Raw genomic sequence first — 20,088 nt, forward strand, 5'->3', positions numbered from 1 at the left:
GATGTCATCACTAGAAGGCAGCTTTTCCCTCTAGTGCTCTCTGTCCCTTTCCAAGCCAAACAGATGAGATCAGATCATCTTTCTTGATGTTCCTGTCTGTGTGACCAGCCACCATTACTCCACTCCGCTGCAGCTTTGGCAACCATGTCTCTGTCCTCGAGGGTTGTCGCGGCCACAGAGTCGCTCTAAAGATACACAGTTAATCTGGTCACCTGGCATAAAGGTGGTACCTCTGGTATGACAGCAAATATAGTTCTGCACATTATTGGTCAGTTATTTTATCTGATAACCTTCAGCCAAGAACATTTTGTATCTAGAGGAAGACATCTTGATCAGTCCAAGATTAATCTGAAGACTTATAATGAAATAAATACATTTAATTATTAACCATATTGAACCATTGTGACCACTACAGCAGATTTATTAAAATGAAAAAGCTAGAAAGAGCGATAAACAAAAGTAGCACAAATGATTTAATACTACATGTGTCCAATAAACTCTCATAAAGTAGTAGTGTTTATAGTTTTGTAGTCTTTTGTGAGATACAGAGGCCATTAGGAATACATTATCAGGTCAAACAGTACACGTGTAGTAAATGGAATGCCATTTTGCCTGGTTTTGTAGCAAACTTGAATGTTCTCAATTCATACCCGAAACTGTAGTGACATCTAGTGGTTAAAACCAAGACAAGTGTAAACCATTATCTGCTGGTCAAGGGATGCCATTACTGTAGTTTGTCAATTTCTGGAAAATGTAGTGGCATTAGTAATGCAAATGTAAACCTGTGCTTAGCATTCATAATTCACAGGGAAATATCCTGGGGCTCTTTTCACAAACACAAACAGACCCCACAGAGCCCCAGGACAGCAACACAATTAAACTCAACAAAATCATGAGAAAACAAAAAGATAATTACTTGACACATTGGAAATAATTAACATAAATACAGAGCAAACTAGAATGCTATTTGGCCAAAAACAGAGAGTACACTGTGGCAGAATACCTGACCACCGTGACTGACCCAAACTTAATTAAGGAAAGCTTGAATATGTACAGACTCTGTGAGCATAGCCTTGCTATTGAGAAAGGCCGCCATAGGCAGACCTGGCTCTCAAGAGAAGACAGGCTATGTGCACACTTCCCACAAAATAAGGTGGAAACTGAGCTGCACTTCCTAACCTCCTGCCAAATGTATGACCATATTAGAGACACATATTTCCCTCAGATTAGACAGATCCACAAAGAATTATAAAACAAACCCAATTTTGATAAACTCCGATATCTACTTGATGAAATACCACAAAGTGCCATCACAGCAACAGGATTTGTGACATGTTGCCACAGAAAAGGGCAAACAGTGAAGAACAAACACCATTGTAAATACAACCCATATTTATGTTTATTAATTTTCCCTTTTGTACTTTAAGTATTTTGCACACCGTTACAACACTGTATATAGACATAATATGACATTTGAAATGTCTTTATTCTTTTGGAACTTCTGTGAGTGTAATGTTTACTGTTAATCTTTATTATTTATTTCACTTTTGTTAATTATCTACTTCACTTACCTTGGCAATGTTAACATATGTTTCCCATGACAATAAACCCCTTAAATTGAATTGAAAGCCTTTCAATTGAACTGAAATTGACAGAGCGAGAGCCCGAGGGATGGGGGGGATTCTGCTGGCATGTGCCACTGTCGCATTAGGATTATATTTACGTTAGAAAAACAACATTTTGAATGTAAGTGTTCTAGCTACCAACTGACGTATTTGTGTTACCATGGCTACTAACGCATGCAGTCTGTATTAACTCCAGTTGGGGGCGAACATTTCAAAGATTTGTGCAGTGAACACAGCATCACTCAGGTAGCTAGCAAAAGGTGTAGACCCTGATCGGTGGATAGAAGGTACCCATCCAGTTACTTCTACAAAACGTCTTTCACAGCCGAAGATTTACGATTATGAAAACATGGTCGTAAAAACTAGAAAACAAAACGTGAAGGATCAACCGCCGCAGCCCAACGTCGACGACAGAGACAGGAGTCCGTTTGTATCGCCAGGCACAGGGAAAAGTAGACGAGCAGGCAAAGGCACCCCTTTCAACAGCTTGCTTCACAATAGGAATGGACTATTTCCTGGGTTTTCATTCATCAGAAGTAAGCTTGGCCTTACTCCGTCTGCTTTTGTGAAACTCGGAATCACTCTGGTTCTTGGTAAGTGTCACACAACACATATACAGTAGTTAGCTACCTACCAGTACTGTAACTATGTTGCTAACGTAGCTAGTTAGCTTACGTTACGTTAGCTAGCCAACGCTAGCTCAAACAGCACAACCACAACGACAGCTAACGTTACTGAGGTTGCTATCCCAGACTGTGCCCCGGTCATTGGTGGCTAGCAACTTTAACATTACTGTAACTACAGTTGTTAGCTAACGGAAGTTATATTATTAAAACTAACGCTAGCTAGCTAACGTTAGCTAACTAATAATAGAACAATGATTAAACCCCACAACTTTCCCAATATCATTAACTAGTTATATTCATGTTTCTCTGTATTTTCTTCATAGCTGCTCTGGCTGGGTATTTACATTGGTAAGTTAAAAAGCTAACCTCTAACATTTCAGGTCAATGGCATGCACTTCAAAGTCTTGCACGTTTCCTGTGTACATTGATTGTAGATAACTAACTTTAGCTAGATATCCCTAAAGCCTATTTGTTGTTTCTGTAGGTACCATCTCTCACGCCTCTTTGAAAATGACAGGCACTTCTCACATCTGTCAGGACTAGAAAAGGAAATGGCATTTCGGACAGAAATGGTAAGTCTTGTGGTATTGAAAGATGACAGAAGGAGAAACGAATGAAATAATGATGACCTATTCTATATGATTTTGTGTGATACTCTGTCTTGCAAAATCTTAGAGCTGTGTTTCTGTAGCAGGCCATGAGCCAATACCTGATAAGGGCTTTTATGTGGGAATTTAATCCATTTGTTATATGATCCTGTTTTAGGGTTTATACTACTCCTATTTCAAGACGATCATTGAGGCACCAACCTTTCTCAACGGCCTGTATCTGGTCATGAACGATCGGCTTACAGAGTACCCACTGGTTATAAACACACTGAAGAGGTTCAATCTCTATCCAGAGGTAATATTTGTGGATATGGACATCCTTGGAATTTGATTGGACAACAGACTTTGTTCAGGGTCTTCATGCTGAAATCCTTCCTCCACTGCTCTTTAGGTGGTCCTGGCCAGCTGGTACAGAATCTACACAGATATAATGGAATTCTTTGGACTCCCCACCAAGATGTGTTGGTCCATCAATAGAGGAGAGGGTATGGCTCCGGTGGATGGCTGTGAAGGTACCAATGCAGTCTTGTTTGACCTGAACACACACAGACACACACAACTCTCTAGGCCAGATGCAATCAAACCAGCAGTATGGGAAATAATTAAGAAAATTAGTGTTATTCCTGTGCCATCCCGCTGCAGTGGTTCATCTGAAATATTAGTTATATAAAAATTTAAAAAACTAGTTATTGCTGCATATGAAATTGAAAGTTGGCATAACGCCAATGTTCCACTCCGTAGGGAGAAAACTGCATGATGATCAAAAAAATATATTTCAGCATATATATATATATATATTCCACTGCACTGGATCAATGTTATTTTTCTGAATTGTGGATTTCCAAATGTGCAAGTTTGACTGAATATCAGTTAATTTCAGGAAAATAGAGATCTGTTTCCCACAGGAATGCCATGCAGTTGCTTAGCTCATGAATAATTACAATCCATGAGGCTATTTCTTGCTTTTGTTGCATTTTTATTGAGCTGCTGCACAAAGGAAAACCTTTCTTATTTCACATAACACATTTCACATGTATCCGGAGCGACTTCAATGAAATCTATGAATATGGGGGAGGTGTTTTGTGAGGGGAGGTTGTTCCCCTTTTCTACTTGTTGAACTGTTCTCTTGACTTGTCATTAGCACTCCATAGCATGTTATATGCGTAGTACTTCAGTGTTATATAGTTTAGACTGGCGCAAGTTACACTTCTTTCTAATTAAAGGTGTGAATTATGTGAAAGCACACACAATGTAGTTTGAAGGTGCTGCTGTACATGTAAGTGCCGCCTGCCTTTTGTTCCTGTTTCCACTAGCTGAGTGCACAGCAAATTAGAGCAGACTCAAAATAGCCCTTTATCCTCAGCAGTTCTATGGTAGTGAAATGAGAAAGCCTCCCACTTCAGGAAAGCATTAAGACGGCGACTGAAGGCTTCAATGTTTCCTTTAGGCTTATGTCTTTCACTATGAGCGAGCCATGTGTCAGGTGTCAATCAATCATTATTCCATCATGCTTTCAAACATCTTGTTTTGAGCCATTCCATCAGTCGACTTAACATTTTCTAAAAGGAAGGTAATTTGTGTGCTACAGCAATACAACAAGCAAACAATATTCTTGTTAACTCGAAATGACACAACGACAAGGTTCCAGTTTAACAAAGTTTACTCTACTATATGAACACACTACAAGGTAGCCATTACACTCCAGGCTAGGTCCAACAACCCACTCTTTTCATGCGCAGGCGCACTCTTGACTCAGTGATAGCCCCGTAATAACAGAAGTATAGGGATACTTAAAACATGAACTTAACAATTCTCACTCTCATTTTTGTTCCGGACTTCAGGTCATGGCCATAGAATAACATATAGTAATTTTAATAGAATCTCTGGTCATGAGAATCAGTGCTTTGAAGTTATGGCCTTTGGCTATTTGAGGTCCTTGCCATTGCCAGTCTCAATCCTAATAGCCTCTCTGTCTGTGTGTGTCAGGTATGGGTGACCCCGCATACTTCTACGTGACCTTTGTGTTCCTCCTCAATGGTCTGATGATGAGTCTGTTCTTCATCTACGGGACCTACCTCAGGTAACTTAACCTTTACCCTCCTTTGATTTTGCATCGGTTGGGCTCAAATTTGAAAGTAATTTAGTGACTAATGTTCAAACAAAATAAGAAAAGATTCATCATCTCCCTCCCTTCATCTTTCTAGTGGCAGTCGGCTCGGGGGTATGGTCACGGTGCTGTGTTTCTTCTTCAACCATGGAGAGGTGAGTGTATAGCGTACAGGACCGTGAAGGTGGGGATGGGTTGATGGATACAATGCAGGCAGCCATCAAAAGGATATCTGTCTCAGTCAGGCTGAGTGGTTGCTCTATTGTATTCTTCACACCAATCGATACTGACATTTCAGTCATACTCTCAGCTCTCCTGTCTCCTCTCCACAGTCGCCACCCACTTGTCTCCTTGACCTTCTCTGTCTGTACTGGTTTCAATGCAGAAGTGTGAATGTATCCGCATCATTATGATAGGAGCATTGGTGTAGTGTGGGTTGTAGGATGATGACTAAATGTACTGCATGAGATTACTGGATGCGTCTTTATGTACAAATAGCTCTTTGCAGTTGTCATTGATTGATTGCGTAGTGGTACAGAAAATCCCATCCTACGCAGCAATTTGTTGTCGCAAAATAAAGTAGGATTGTGTTTGTTTCTGTGTCAGAGCACCCGGGTCATGTGGACTCCACCCCTGAGGGAGAGCTTCTCCTATCCCTTCCTGGTCCTGCAGATGTTACTCCTCACCCACATCCTCCGGTAACTCACCATCCCTCCTTTCTCTCCTTTCTCTCCTTCTCTTTTCAATACCCTCTGGCTGCCTCTTCATGTGCTAGTCAAATGTAATGTAGAGCAGCGATTCTCAACTGGTAGGTCGCAAATTTGGGTCGCAAAGGTTTTTGATGGTTCACGGGTGTCTGAGTAATTTTTTTAAATTTTTTTTAATAGGAAAATACTCCAGTCTGAACTTAAACCAGGTAGAAAGTGTGAAGAACTGATAATGTACTTGCATGTTTTTATAATTTAATCCCTGAACACTTTTTCTTAAATCACAGTATTTTCAATATAGAGCTATTAACTTCTCTGGAATATGTGGGACGGTAGCGTCCCACTTGGGCAAAAGCCAGAAAAAATGTGGCGCGCCAAATTCAAATATATTACTATAAAAATCAATCTTTCATGAAATCACACATGAAAGACACCAAATTAAAGCTACACATGTTGTGAATCCAGCCAACATGTCTGATTTCAAAAAGGATTTACGGCGAAAGCACACCAAACGATTATGTTAGCTCAGTACATAGCCACAGAAAAACACAGCCATTTTCCCAGCAAAAGATAGTAGTCACAAAAAGCAGAAATAGAGTTCAAATGAATCACTAACCTTTGATGATCTTCATCAGATGACACTCATATGACATCATGTTACACAATACATTTATGTTTTGTTCGATAATGTGCATATTTATATCCACAAATCTCGGTTTACATTGGCTCTATGTTCAGAAATGCCTCCAAAATATCCGGAGAAATTGCAGAGAGCCACGTCAATTAACAGAAATACTCATCATAAACTTTGATGAAAGATACATGTTTTACATATAATTAAAGATACACTTGTTCTTAATGCAACCGCTGTGTCAGATTTCAAAAAAACTTTACGTAAAAAGCACACCATGCAATAATCTGAGATGGCGCTCAAGCATAACAACATTTCTCTGCCATGTTGGAGTCAACAGAAATACGAAATTACATCATAAATATTCCCTTACCTTTGATCATCTTCATCAGAATGCACTCCCAGGAATCCTAGTTCCACAATAAACCGTTGTTTTGTTCGATAATGTCCATTACTTATGTCTAAGTAGCTACTTTTGCTTGCATGTTTAGTGCACATGTCCAAACACTCGCGCAAATGCAGGCGAACTTGGACAAACTTCAAAAGGTTATATAACAGGTTGAATAAACAGGTCAAACTAAGTAGAGAATCAATCTTCAGGATGTTGTTATCATATATATTCAATAACGTTCCACCCGGAGCATTCCTTCATGTCTGTAGAAGTTATGGAACGCAAGGCGATATCATGAGGAAAGCGCGTGACCAGGAACTGGCAATCTGCCAGACCACTGACTCATTCCCCTCCCATCCGGCCCCACAACACAGCATAAGCTTCATTCCATGTTCTACAGACTGTTGGCATCTAGTGGAAGGCGTAGGAAGTGCAAACAGATCCATATCTTATAGGGAATTGAATCGGTGATGAGTTGAACATTGACCAGTCTCAGAATTCTCACTTCCTGTTTGGATTTTTTCTCAGGTTTTTTCCTGCCATATGAGTTCTGTTATACTCACAGACATCATTCAAACAGTTTTAGAAACTTCAGAGTGTTTTATATCCAATGGTAATAATAATATGCATATATTAGCATCTGGGACAGAGTAGGAGGCAGTTCACTATGGGCACGCAATTCATCCAAAAGTGAAAATGCTGCCCCCTATCATAAAGAAGTTAACAGCACTATTTTGGTTGATTTTTGTGTTCTCAAGCCAGTGAGGTGACTTTATTAACATTCTTCATCAAGAATATGGGCAAAATGTAATTATTGACAATGAAAGAGTTGGCTGGGAATATAATTGCTACATTAGCTATCAATATAACATTCCGTTTTTTTCAAGATTGGATTTTGGCGATTCTTTTTCACTATGCGAATGTCGCGACTGAGACAACCTAGTTCAATTTGGATCCCGAGGCAAAACCAGTTGTAGATTATATTGAGAGCTCTGCAATTGTTATGATCTCAATTCATTGTGGTCCAGATATCTGGTTTGTAAAGCTTGGTGTTTGCAATACCAAGGTTGTTGGTTCCATTCCCACATTGTTCACATTTTGTATTAACTCTAATTCACTTTGAGTCAAAGTGTTTGCTATTCGACCATGTTAACTTGTTCTCTAAAGCTGTCAGTGTGAGTGGAAGGCTTGGTGGCTGATACATTCTGTCTAGAGGCAGCCTGAATGGGAGCATTAGAGTGTGTTCCTGTGTTAATGGATTTCCTTAACTCTCGCCTCCTGCCCTTTTCCACATCTGTCTCTCCAAAGGACACGCAACCCCAGCAGAAAGACCATGTGGGCGCTGGGCATCTCCAATTTGTGCTTCATGCTGCCCTGGCAGTTTGCCCAGTTTGTGCTACTTACCCAGGTAAGAGAAAAAAAGAGACATAAAGAAGGGTGGAGGGAAAGGTAGAGTATGTGAGAGGGGTGAAGAAGAGATAGGGATAGATAGAAGGGAGGCTGCGAGAGAGAGATAAAAAGAGACAGAGAAAGAGATTGACAGAGAAAGGGAGAAGAGTAAACTGTTAAAGGGACGTTGTAAAAGATGGAGACGAGGTTAACAAAAAAGAGCACAGACAGTGAAAAAGGAGGGAGGGTGTGAAACGGATGGAGAATAAGACTGGAGGAGGAGCGGAGGCAGACAAAAGTGTCGAAGGTTAGTCTTTCACACGGATCTGCTGGCATCTTTGATAGCAAAGCTGTTGCAAAGCAGTCTGGCTAGATTATAATAGCAAATGTCCCTCAGCTAGCTACAGTTCCCTATCCTAATCAGAGCCTTATATATAGGGATTTTACAACATACTGTAATCTAAGTACTTATAACATCAATGTGTTGTGCTCAAAATAAGCATGTACCCTTTATTGCAATCATTTCACAGTTGTTGTATACACTACTTATTGCTTGTGTTTACACATTTGACTACTTGTTTCAGGTGGCCTCTCTCTTTGCCTCGTACATCCTGGGATACATCAGCCCCACCAAAATTCAGTCCCTCCTAGTGACACACATGGTAAATGTATTTTATGGTTCCTATCTAACCTGCACTTGTGGACGTGCATCGTAAAACAGGGCTGTGCGTTTTGCCAAGGAGTGTGTTTGTGTGTTTGTGTGTGTGATTCAGTCTGTAGCTACCTCAGTTCCAGCTCTCCTAATCCTCTCAGCAACACAGGCTGTTAGCGTGGCTAGCGTAGCGGGCTGGGGCCAGTGTGCTGGGGAGATAAGAGAAGAGGCCCTTTGTATTAAGATGATGCTGGAGATTTGTGTCATCGGAGGAGGAGAGAAGAGAGGACATATGGCTGTGAATAATTCATCCGCCTGGCAAGAAGTGGCAGCGTGAAGAAAACGGGACACTCACAGGCTTGTGTCCTTGACGACCTACAGCATTGTTAAGCCCACTTTGTCTGTAACAAGTTTGGTGTGTGTGTCTGTGTGCTATGACAACAGTAAAATAGTCCCAGTTGGTATTAGATTGAATGTCGTGGCCCTGCCCACCTGTGGGGGGAAAACAACCTGTGGTTGCCTAGGTTACCCCATTGGCACACAGCTGAAACGTAAAAGCTATTTCCTTGTTGTTTACCTGTTTTAGTAAATTACAACAACAAAAAAGTATGTCTAAAGATTACTTCCAAGTGTTCTCACTACTTAGAAAAACATCATATTGTAGAGCTTCCCTCATGCCCGTTGTCATGACTGCTAGCAGCCACGTGAGTGAGTGCTACCCACCGGCTACAGACCAGAACATTAAGCTAACCGAGAACAACAACACGAACAAACGGACTATAAAGGACTATACAGCTACTAGTAGTGAGTGGAGTTATAAACGGACTATAAAGGACTATACAGCTACTAGTAGTGAGTGGAGTTATAAACGGACTATAAAGGACTATACAGCTACTAGTAGTGAGTGGAGTTATAAACAGACGATAAAGGACTATACAGCTACTAGTAGTGAGTGGAGTTATAAACAGACGATAAAGGACTATACAGCTACTAGTAGTGAGTGGAGTTACAAACAGACTATAAAGGACTATACAGCTACTAGTAGTGAGTGGAGTTATAAACGGACTATAAAGGACTATACAGCTACTAGTAGTGAGTGGAGTTATAAACGGACTATAAAGGACTATACAGCTACTAGTAGTGAGTGGAGTTATAAACGGACTATAAACGGACTATACAGCTACTAGTAGTGAGTGGAGTTATAAACGGACTATAAAGGACGATACAGCTACTAGTAGTGAGTGGAGTTATAAACAGACTATAAAGGACTATACAGCTACTAGTAGTGAGTGGAGTTATTACATTTACATTTAAGTCATTTAGCAGACGCTCTTATCCAGAGCGACTTACAAATTGGTGCATTCACCTTATGACATCCAGTGGAACAGCCACTTTACAACAGTGCATCTAAATCTTTTAGGGGGGGGGGGGGGGGGGGGGGGGGGGGGGTCAGAAGGATTACTTTATCCTATCCTAGGTATTCCTTAAAGAGGTGGGGTTTCAGGTGTCTCCGGAAGGTGGTGATTGACTCCGCTGTCCTGGCGTCGTGAGGGAGTTTGTTCCACCATTGGGGGGCCAGAGCAGCGAACAGTTTTGACTGGGCTGAGCGGGAACTGTACTTCCTCAGTGGTAGGGAGGCGAGCAGGCCAGAGGTGGATGAACGCAGTGCCCTTGTTTGGGTGTAGGACCTGATCAGAGCCTGGAGGTACTGAGGTGCCGTTCCCCTCACAGCTCCGTAGGCAAGCACCATGGTCTTGTAGCGGATGCGAGCTTCAACTGGAAGCCAGTGGAGAGAGCGGAGGAGCGGGGTGACGTGGGAGAACTTGGGAAGGTTGAACACCAGACGGGCTGCGGCGTTCTGGATGAGTTGTAGGGGTTTAATGGCACAGGCAGGGAGCCCAGCCAACAGCGAGTTGCAGTAATCCAGACGGGAGATGACAAGTGCCTGGATTAGGACCTGCGCCGCTTCCTGTGTGAGGCAGGGTCGTACTCTGCGGATGTTGTAGAGCATGAACCTACAGGAACGGGCCACCGCCTTGATGTTAGTTGAGAACGACAGGGTGTTGTCCAGGATCACGCCAAGGTTCTTAGCGCTCTGGGAGGAGGACACAATGGGGTTGTCAACCGTGATGGCGAGATCATGGAACGGGCAGTCCTTCCCCGGGAGGAAGAGCAGCTCCGTCTTGCCGAGGTTCAGCTTGAGGTGGTGATCCGTCATCCACACTGATATGTCTGCCAGACATGCAGAGATGCGATTCGCCACCTGGTCATCAGAAGGGGGAAAGGAGAAGATTAATTGTGTGTCGTCTGCATAGCAATGATAGGAGAGACCATGTGAGGTTATGACAGAGCCAAGTGACTTGGTGTATAGCGAGAATAGGAGAGGGCCTAGAACAGAGCCCTGGGGGACACCAGTGGTGAGAGCACGTGGTGAGGAGACAGATTCTCGCCACGCCACCTGGTAGGAGCGACCTGTCAGGTAGGACGCAATCCAAGCGTGGGCCGCGCCGGAGATGCCCAACTCGGAGAGGGTGGAGAGGAGGATCTGATGGTTCACAGTGTCGAAGGCAGCCGATAGGTCTAGAAGGATGAGAGCAGAGGAGAGAGAGTTAGCTTTAGCAGTGTGGAGCGCCTCCGTGATACAGAGAAGAGCAGTCTCAGTTGAATGACTAGTCTTGAAACCTGACTGATTTGGATCAAGAAGGTCATTCTGAGAGAGATAGCAGGAGAGCTGGCCAAGGACGGCACGTTCAAGAGTTTTGGAGAGAAAAGAAAGAAGGGATACTGGTCTGTAGTTGTTGACATCGGAGGGATCGAGTGTAGGTTTTTTCAGAAGGGGTGCAACTCTCGCTCTCTTGAAGACGGAAGGGACGTAGCCAGCGGTCAGGGATGAGTTGATGAGCGAGGTGAGGTAAGGGAGAAGGTCTCCGGAAATGGTCTGGAGAAGAGAGGAGGGGATAGGGTCAAGCGGGCAGGTTGTTGGGCGGCCGGCCGTCACAGGACGCGAGATTTCATCTGGAGAGAGAGGGGGGAAAGAGGTCAGAGCACAGGGTAGGGCAGTGTGAGCAGAACCAGCGGTGTCGTTTGACTTAGCAAACGAGGATCGGATGTCGTCAACCTTCTTTTCAAAATGGTTGACGAAGTCATCTGCAGAGAGGGAGGAGGGGGGGGGGAGGGGAGGAGGATTCAGGAGGGAGGAGAAGGTGGCAAAGAGCTTCCTAGGGTTAGAGGCAGATGCTTGGAATTTAGAGTGGTAGAAAGTGGCTTTAGCAGAGTTATAAACAGACTATAAAGGACTATACAGCTACTAGTAGTGAGTGGAGTTATAAACGGACTATAAAGGACTATACAGCTACTAGTAGTGAGTGGAGTTATAAACGGACTATAAAGGACGATACAGCTACTAGTAGTGAGTGGAGTTACAAACGGACTATAAAGGACTATACAGCTACTAGTAGTGAGTGGAGTTACAAACAGACGATAAAGGACGATACAGCTACTAGTAGTGAGTGGAGTTATAAACGGACTATAAAGGACGATACAGCTACTAGTAGTGAGTGGAGTTACAAACGGACTATAAAGGACTATACAGCTACTAGTAGTGAGTGGAGTTACAAACAGACGATAAAGGACGATACAGCTACTAGTAGTGAGTGGAGTTATAAACGGACTATAAAGGACGATACAGCTACTAGTAGTGAGTGGAGTTACAAACGGACTATAAAGGACTATACAGCTACTAGTAGTGAGTGGAGTTACAAACAGACGATAAAGGACGATACAGCTACTAGTAGTGAGTGGAGTTATAAACAGACTATAAAGGACTATACAGCTACTAGTAGTGAGTGGAGTTATAAACAGACTATAAAGGATTATACAGCTACTAGTAGTGAGTGGAGTTACAAACAGACTATAAAGGACGATACATCTACTAGTAGTGAGTGGAGTTATAAATGGACTATAAAGGACTATACAGCTACTAGTAGTGAGTGGAGTTATAAACGGACTATAAAGGACTATACAGCTACTAGTAGTGAGTGGAGTTATAAACGGACTATAAAGGACTATACAGCTACTAGTAGTGAGTGGAGTTACAAACAGACGATAAAGGACTATACAGCTACTAGTAGTGAGTGGAGTTATAAACGGACTATAAAGGACTATACAGCTACTAGTAGTGAGTGGAGTTATAAACAGACTATAAAGGACTATACAGCTACTAGTAGTGAGTGGAGTTATAAACGGACTATAAAGGACTATACAGCTACTAGTAGTGAGTGGAGTTACAAACGGACTATAAAGGACTATACAGCTACTAGTAGTGAGTGGAGTTATAAACGGACTATAAAGGACTATACAGCTACTAGTAGTGAGTGGAGTTATAAACGGACTATAAAGGACTATACAGCTACTAGTAGTGAGTGGAGTTATAAACGGACTATAAAGGACTATACAGCTACTAGTAGTGAGTGGAGTTATAAACGGACTATAAAGGACTATACAGCTACTAGTAGTGAGTGGAGTTACAAACAGACTATAAAGGACTATACAGCTACTAGTAGTGAGTGGAGTTATAAACAGACTATAAAGGACTATACAGCTACTAGTAGTGAGTGGAGTTACAAACGGACTATAAAGGACTATACAGCTACTAGTAGTGAGTGGAGTTATAAACAGACTATAAAGGACTATACAGCTACTAGTAGTGAGTGGAGTTACAAACAGACTATAAAGGACTATACAGCTACTAGTAGTGAGTGGAGTTAGACTATAAAGGACTATACAGCTACTAGTAGTGAGTGGAGTTAGACTATAAAGGACTATACAGCTACAAGTAGTGAGTGGAGTTACAAACAGACTATACTAAACAAGTTAAATGTCTTACCTGTGATGAAATGTTTTCCACACACATACTGTAGCTACGTATAGTGTACTTGGACACTGGGTCCCCATATTTCCCACTGTCCCACACCGAATAGCCTGAAGTCATAGGGCTCTTCTCGCAGGCTCTATTTCCCTACGTGGAAGTATTGCGAACCGTAGGTTGGGATTTTTGACCTGGTTACATGTACATTGAACAACACAGCAGCTTTTTCTGTATGCCATCAAATCTATGATGAAGTTGTCTCTTTTACACTGGGGTAAATGGGAAAATGTTTGTTTTCCCCAATTTGTGGGTGTGGTCAAGGGGAATTCCTTATTATTATGTGAATATCGACTCGGACTATGTCACCAAACTTCTTTCCACCCCACTCCATCTCCAGATCACACTTGCTGTGTGCTTTGTTCTGATGTTTGGAAACTCCATGCTGCTGACATCATTCTACGCCTCCTCGCTGGTCTCCATTTGGGTGAGCTGGACTAACACTCTCCTCATGCTTTCCATGTGTAGAGGATGTCTTTTATGTTAAGCATGGTGTGATGTTGAAAACGGTATGGTGTTGAAATCAGTTCCTTCCTGGTTGCAGGGAATAATTGCCCTGCGGGACAAATTTGCAGAAGCCTTCAAACCTGGCCTCATCACATGGGTAAGAGGACATAAGTGTGTGTGTGTGGACATGTTTAACTATACTTGTGTGGACATGATACTTGTGTGGACAATCAAAAACTGGGGTCCCCACAAGGAAAAAGTATATTTCTAGGGGGGGGTGTAGAGTTAGTGTTTAGGGTTAAGGTTAGGTTTTGGGGTTGGGTTAGGGAAAATAGGATTTTGAATGGGAATCAATTGTGTGTCCCCACAATGTTAGTAAAACAAGACTGCGTGAGTGTGTGCGCGGGCACATGTCTGTGTGTCTTCTGGTTGACCTATGTCTGCTCTCAGGTCATGCAGGGCCTGGTATGGGTTGTCTCCACTGTCATTCTCAAGTTCATGCTGTCAGCCATCTTTGGAGCCTCTGATGATGTAAGTCTTTGAAAATAGCCCTGAGCATTTGAAACAAGCTAGCTATATGGCCTTACATGTTGGTTCCTTTTCTGGAAGAATCACTGCATTTTGAAACAAGCCATCACTCAATAGTATGATAGTAACAAAAGTTAACAGGAATATGCTAACTGTATTTGAAATTGCAGCTATTTTTACTACAACTTTCTCTCTCCCAGGCTCACATCAGTAGCTTAATAAAGTCCAAGTTTACCAGCTACAAGGACTTTGACACCATGATGTATACCTGTGCTGCTGAGTTTGACTTCATGGAAATTGAGGTATGAAAAACACTTGGACCTATTTGGCATAGGAACACGGCACTAGTGTTAGAAGGGATCCTTTCGTAGTATTTGGCAGCTCATTTTGTAAAGGTCATGTAATGTGTGTGTGGTGTGTCAGAAATAAATGTTTTTCTCCAGTCGATATGACGTGTGTAACATTGCTCTTCTCAGACCCCACTGCGCTACATCAAGACACTGCTGCTCCCCATCAACATGCTGGTGGTTGCTGTCATTGCAGGACGGGTAAGACTTAATTTGTGTGCCATACACCAGGCGCTCCACACAATCCACTGTTAGTGAGCAAGGCAGGCAACCTTTACATGTCATTTCTCCCGTTATGCTCTGGACTTGCCTGTTGAGCTCAATTTGTCATATTTGAGGCAGACTTGAAGAAACGGCAAGAGAATCATGTTGCAAAAATATTCAAGAATCTCCTCGAGCGTGTCCAAATGTGTCAGTTTGATCTAATTGTGTGTCAAATGCAGAATCAATAAGACAAGTCCGGGTCTCCCGAGTGGCGCAGGGGTCTAAGGCACTGCAGTGCTTGAGGCATCACTACAGATCCGGATTCGATCCAGGGCTGTCGCAGCCGGCCGCGTCTGTGAAGCGCATGAAGCGACGCACAATTGGCCCAGCGTCGTCCGGCCTGGATGTCCTTGTCCCATCGTGCTCTAGTTACTCCTGTGGCGGGCCGGACGCATGCACACTGACACGGTCTCCAGTTGTACAGTGTTTCCTCCGACACATTGGTGCGGCTGGCTTCCGGGTTAAGCAAAGCAGTGCGGCTTGGCAGGGTTGTGTTTCGGAGGACACATGGCTCTCAACCTTCGCCTCTCCCTAGACCGTATGGGAGTTCCGGCGATGGGACAAGACTGTAACTACCAATTGGATATCACGAAATTGGGGAGAAAAAGGGGCATTCTGCTTGACTTGCTTTGCTAATATAGAAATGTAGGGCTTCTTAATAATGACACTGGTGAAAATTGTTAATTATTTAATATTTGCTGTGAGTATGCTCACTTTTAGCATATAATAGAAGGTGGAGTCATCCTGCTCAACGTTATATCCCTTCTGAGGTTCTTTTTTAAATTTGTGACACTGTTTGTCCCTTCTCCTACTCTGTACAGACGATCCAGGATGTTGTGAGGTTCCTGAGGGAAGGAGAGAAGTATTCTGTCAAACCTGAAGACGATGACGACGATGAAGAGTGAGTATATTTCCCTCTGTCCTCTCTGTAAAACTCACCCTCTTAACAGCACAAGTCAAAAGGTAAACTTCTGTGTATATTTTGCCCATTCATTCTTATAAAGACCACACAACTTCTCATAACTTTTTTCACATTTTTCACAGGCCAGAAATGTTGGCAAAAGGAGAGGTAAGCAAGCATCCTGATTTCCCTGAATGTTACTGCTGTGTACACCGTGGCTGAGTCTCCTCATGTTATATGATTCAAGCCTTCTGTTTTCTTAAATGCGGTAATGTTTATCTGCTTCAGCTACAATAATGATCATAACCTGCATACAGAGGCAATTTTCTCCTGCCAGTTAAATTGTGCTCGCTTTATTATCAGTTCTAGCTCTAAGCATTTCATTCTCTTGCTTCTTCCATCCATCCCTCCCCCAATCTTCTTCTCTCCCTGTGCCCTTCAACCCTCATTCTCTACCTGGGCTCTTTCTCTCTCTCTCTCTCTGTCATGGTGTCAGCTGGTGTACCATAGCCTACAGTTGATAGCGTTTGCAGTGCTGGCGATGCTCATCATGCGTCTCAAGCTCTTCCTCACGCCCCACATGTGCATCATGGCCTCCTTGATCTGCTCCAAACAGGTCAGTCCCTGACACGACAAGATTATCACAACACATTTAGCACTGACACCACACACATACCGCAGATTTTTTTTTTTTTTACCTTTATTTAACTAGGCAAGTCAGTTAAAAACAAAATTTTATTTTCAATGGCCCTAGGAACAGTGGGTTAACTGCCTTGTTCAGGGGCAGAATGACAGATTTTTACCTTGTCAGCTCAGGGATTCGATCTTGTAACCTTTCGGTTACTAGTCCAACGTGCTAACCACTAGGCTACCTGCCGCCCCTACATAACGTTACCAAAGATGGATCACAACACCACCAGAGACCTTCATCACCAGAGACACTACAGACCGGTGTTCTCTGTGATGCTCATGGGTTGTCTGTCTGTCTGTGTCAGTTGTTTGGCTGGATAGGGGAGAAGTTCAAGCTCCACATGATGGTGTTTGGCATCCTGTCCATCATGGCCATGCAGGGTGCGGCCAACCTGCAGGCCCAGTGGGGCATCATGGGAGAATTCAGCAACCTACCCCAGGAGCAGCTGCTGGACTGGATCAAAGACAACACCCGACCCAGTGAGTGCTGTCTTCATCCTATGTCTGAAACCAACCCCTGGCAATTGAGACAAACGTATTTATAAAAAATAAAAAATAATTTGCTAAATAGCATCCTTCGTTATGGAATTGACTAATCTGACTAGGTTGGATTGGTGAAAGCAATTGGCTGGTAACCTCACTTTCAGGTATCCAGTCCCTTTCAGATCACCCATGCCTTTGTGGACTCTTCCCTTAGATGTACTTTGTTTTGTGTGTGGTGCAGACGCTGTGTTTGCTGGAGCCATGCCCACCATGGCCAGTGTGAAGCTGTCAGCCGGCCGGCCCATCGTCAATCACCCACACTACGAGGACGCTGGACTGAGGTGTGGACAGAACATTGATACTACTGCACTAGCTTTGTGCTAGGCTAAAACCAATTCAGCGTTGTCTAAACGTTATGGTCTGTTCCACTCAGGGAGAGGACCAAGCTGGTGTACGCCATGTACAGCCGCAAGTCTGCCGAGGTGGTGAAGAGGAACCTGATGCAGATGGAGGTGGACTACTTCGTCCTGGAGGACTCATGGTGCACCCGCCGCTCCAGGTAACCCTGGGTGGCTTTCCCGTCAGTAATCCACTGCTGTTAACACTGTCATATGTTCTTGTGACATTGTCAACAAGTCATTCCAGTCAGTACAGGGTATTTTTCCAACTCACTCTGAAATGACTCTGAATTGAACTGAACCCAATTCTGCTGCCAAGTGACCTTTTGAACAATCTGTTTCGCAGTCCGTTAATCACACAATGTTTTTGTTTAGTTTGGTTCTTTGCTGAAATATTTATCTTTCGCTGCCCCTCTCTTTCTCCTTTCCTGGCTTTCTCTGTGCTCTCCCCAGGCCTGGCTGCAGTATGCCTGAGATCTGGGATGTGGAGGACCCTCAGAACGCTGGGAAAGTCCCCCTCTGTACGCTCATGTCCAGGGACTCCAGGCCCCACTTTGCCACAGTCTTTCACAACAACGTTTACAAAGTTCTAAAAGTTCCCAAAGCAGATAAAGAGCTCAGATAACAGCAGGGTCGGCCTGTTTTTGGTGCTACCTTCTAGTATTTCCACCGACCTGGTGCGTGTTTTTATATAGTTCCTTTTCCTGTTTGTCTGTCTCCCTTTGGAGGTACCACTGCCACAGCTGCGTTTTACGTCTCCCTTTTTTTGAGGCTCTGTTAGAGCAGTGGACTGACGTGATGGGCTAGATAAGAGTCCCCACTCGTGTTGTATAAGCATTTTATTTTATGCGAGCTTATACTGAAAGTTGTTCTTTATGACTGAATTCATTTTATTTTAGTGTGTATTAGTACATTTTGGATGTCAGGCATATTTAGTTTTTGTACTTTTATGCCCTTTTTTTTGCGTATTAAGAATGGTCATTATTTAGACAGTGTTATTTTTTTATTCACTGATGTGTGTAATAATTTTGTTATTTGCCAAAGCAAAGTGTAGTTAGTATAACTAGTAGTGTTACAGCTGCAAGTGTCAGGTTAATGTAGCACACCTGAAATGTCCTTTAAAAGAAGCGGAATATGATAATCTGCAAAAAGATTTTTCCCAACAAGCCATTGCAACTTGTAGCAGTGCATTATTTTAAGCATTAGCGTAATGACCTACCACCAAATATCAGTGGTTTAGGACCCTGTATTGACATACAGAAAACACTTAGGCATCTTTGGAGTTGTTAAAGTCATGCCAATTTAGCGTCATTGCTTTGTACTCCACCACACAGGAAGTTACATCATGAATTTTAGCCTTTTTTGCACCTCAAAAAGTGGCCTTTGCACATGTCACAACAGCAACATATTAGAATTCAACAATGTATTATGACCCAACATTTTTTATTTTTTTGCTTGCGGTGACTTCCCCACCATTCAATTTTGGGGACATAGCTGTGAAAGACTACACCACTCTGTGGACTCCACTTTACACTCGATAGCACTGGTGTGCTCTACCCACTTAAAACCACTGTCCCCTTTTGTTCATGCAGCTGTGAAAGTCCCTTTGCCACTCTGATGAGGTCAAGGGTCAAACAGGAGAGTGCTCCGCTTAACCGGAGTGTCCTTCTCATTATCCCTGTGACTCACTGCCTTTTACCAGTGTGGCATTGAAGTTACTTAAAACAACCCCAGTGTAAAAGCTACAGTATTGTTGGGTACAAATCATCTCACCAATACAGGTGAGGCTTTTTAGCAATAAGCATAGTTAGTTACTCATAAAGACTGTTTAAGGTTTATACATTTTATACAACATTCATCAATTGTAATAGTATCAAGCGGCGGTTTCAATTAAATGCAAGGTGAAAGCTAGAAGTTTATTTCAATGTATTCTGCTATTTCATGAATAGCACAGCAGATGCTTATGGTGTTTTATGCTAAGTTTATTTTTGGTTATGTCCAAGATATACAGTAAGGTACTGAAGTGATCTTGAAAGCAAAGTGCTCATTTTTAGTGGTGGGGCGGTGACCACCCAACCTGAAATATCTCTAATTTGAGTGACAGACCTAGCTTTGTCTAATGCTTGTCTATTTAATCTGTATTTTCAAAATAAAATGTTCATCAGCCTCTTTCTTTCTCTTGTTTTTAACAGCGAGTAAAAGTTTGTGCTAGTTGATCATTTGAGAGAATTGGATATTTCATTCATTAAATGGTTTCTGGATTCACAGTAACAAGCCTTTATTACTAGAATACACAATTGAATACAAATGTGACTGTTTTTATAGTGCGACGGCCACCTCCAACAAAGAAAAACATTTGAGGTTCCACTG

At 42.7% G+C, this 20,088-nt stretch overlaps 1 protein-coding gene across 1 annotated transcript; it reads left to right on the forward strand.

Moving 5' to 3' along the window:
- The first annotated feature begins 1,821 nt into the window (after positions 1-1,821).
- LOC129838087 (probable C-mannosyltransferase DPY19L1) lies at positions 1,822-19,887 on the forward strand. The gene is made up of 22 exons (XM_055904800.1): positions 1,822-2,218; positions 2,575-2,599; positions 2,736-2,823; positions 3,017-3,154; positions 3,251-3,371; positions 4,846-4,939; positions 5,064-5,121; positions 5,573-5,664; positions 8,004-8,103; positions 8,669-8,746; positions 14,001-14,087; positions 14,205-14,264; positions 14,558-14,638; positions 14,836-14,937; positions 15,112-15,183; positions 16,068-16,147; positions 16,291-16,315; positions 16,644-16,763; positions 17,143-17,317; positions 17,562-17,661; positions 17,754-17,879; positions 18,172-19,887. Exons 1-22 carry the CDS (start codon positions 1,975-1,977, stop codon positions 18,341-18,343), a joined length of 2,238 nt encoding a protein of 745 aa, XP_055760775.1. The 5' UTR covers positions 1,822-1,974; the 3' UTR covers positions 18,344-19,887.
- Positions 19,888-20,088: the final 201 nt, after the last annotated feature.

The sequence above is a fragment of the Salvelinus fontinalis genome, chromosome 38, assembly GCF_029448725.1.
Source record: "Salvelinus fontinalis isolate EN_2023a chromosome 38, ASM2944872v1, whole genome shotgun sequence".
Lineage (NCBI taxonomy): Eukaryota > Metazoa > Chordata > Actinopteri > Salmoniformes > Salmonidae > Salvelinus > Salvelinus fontinalis.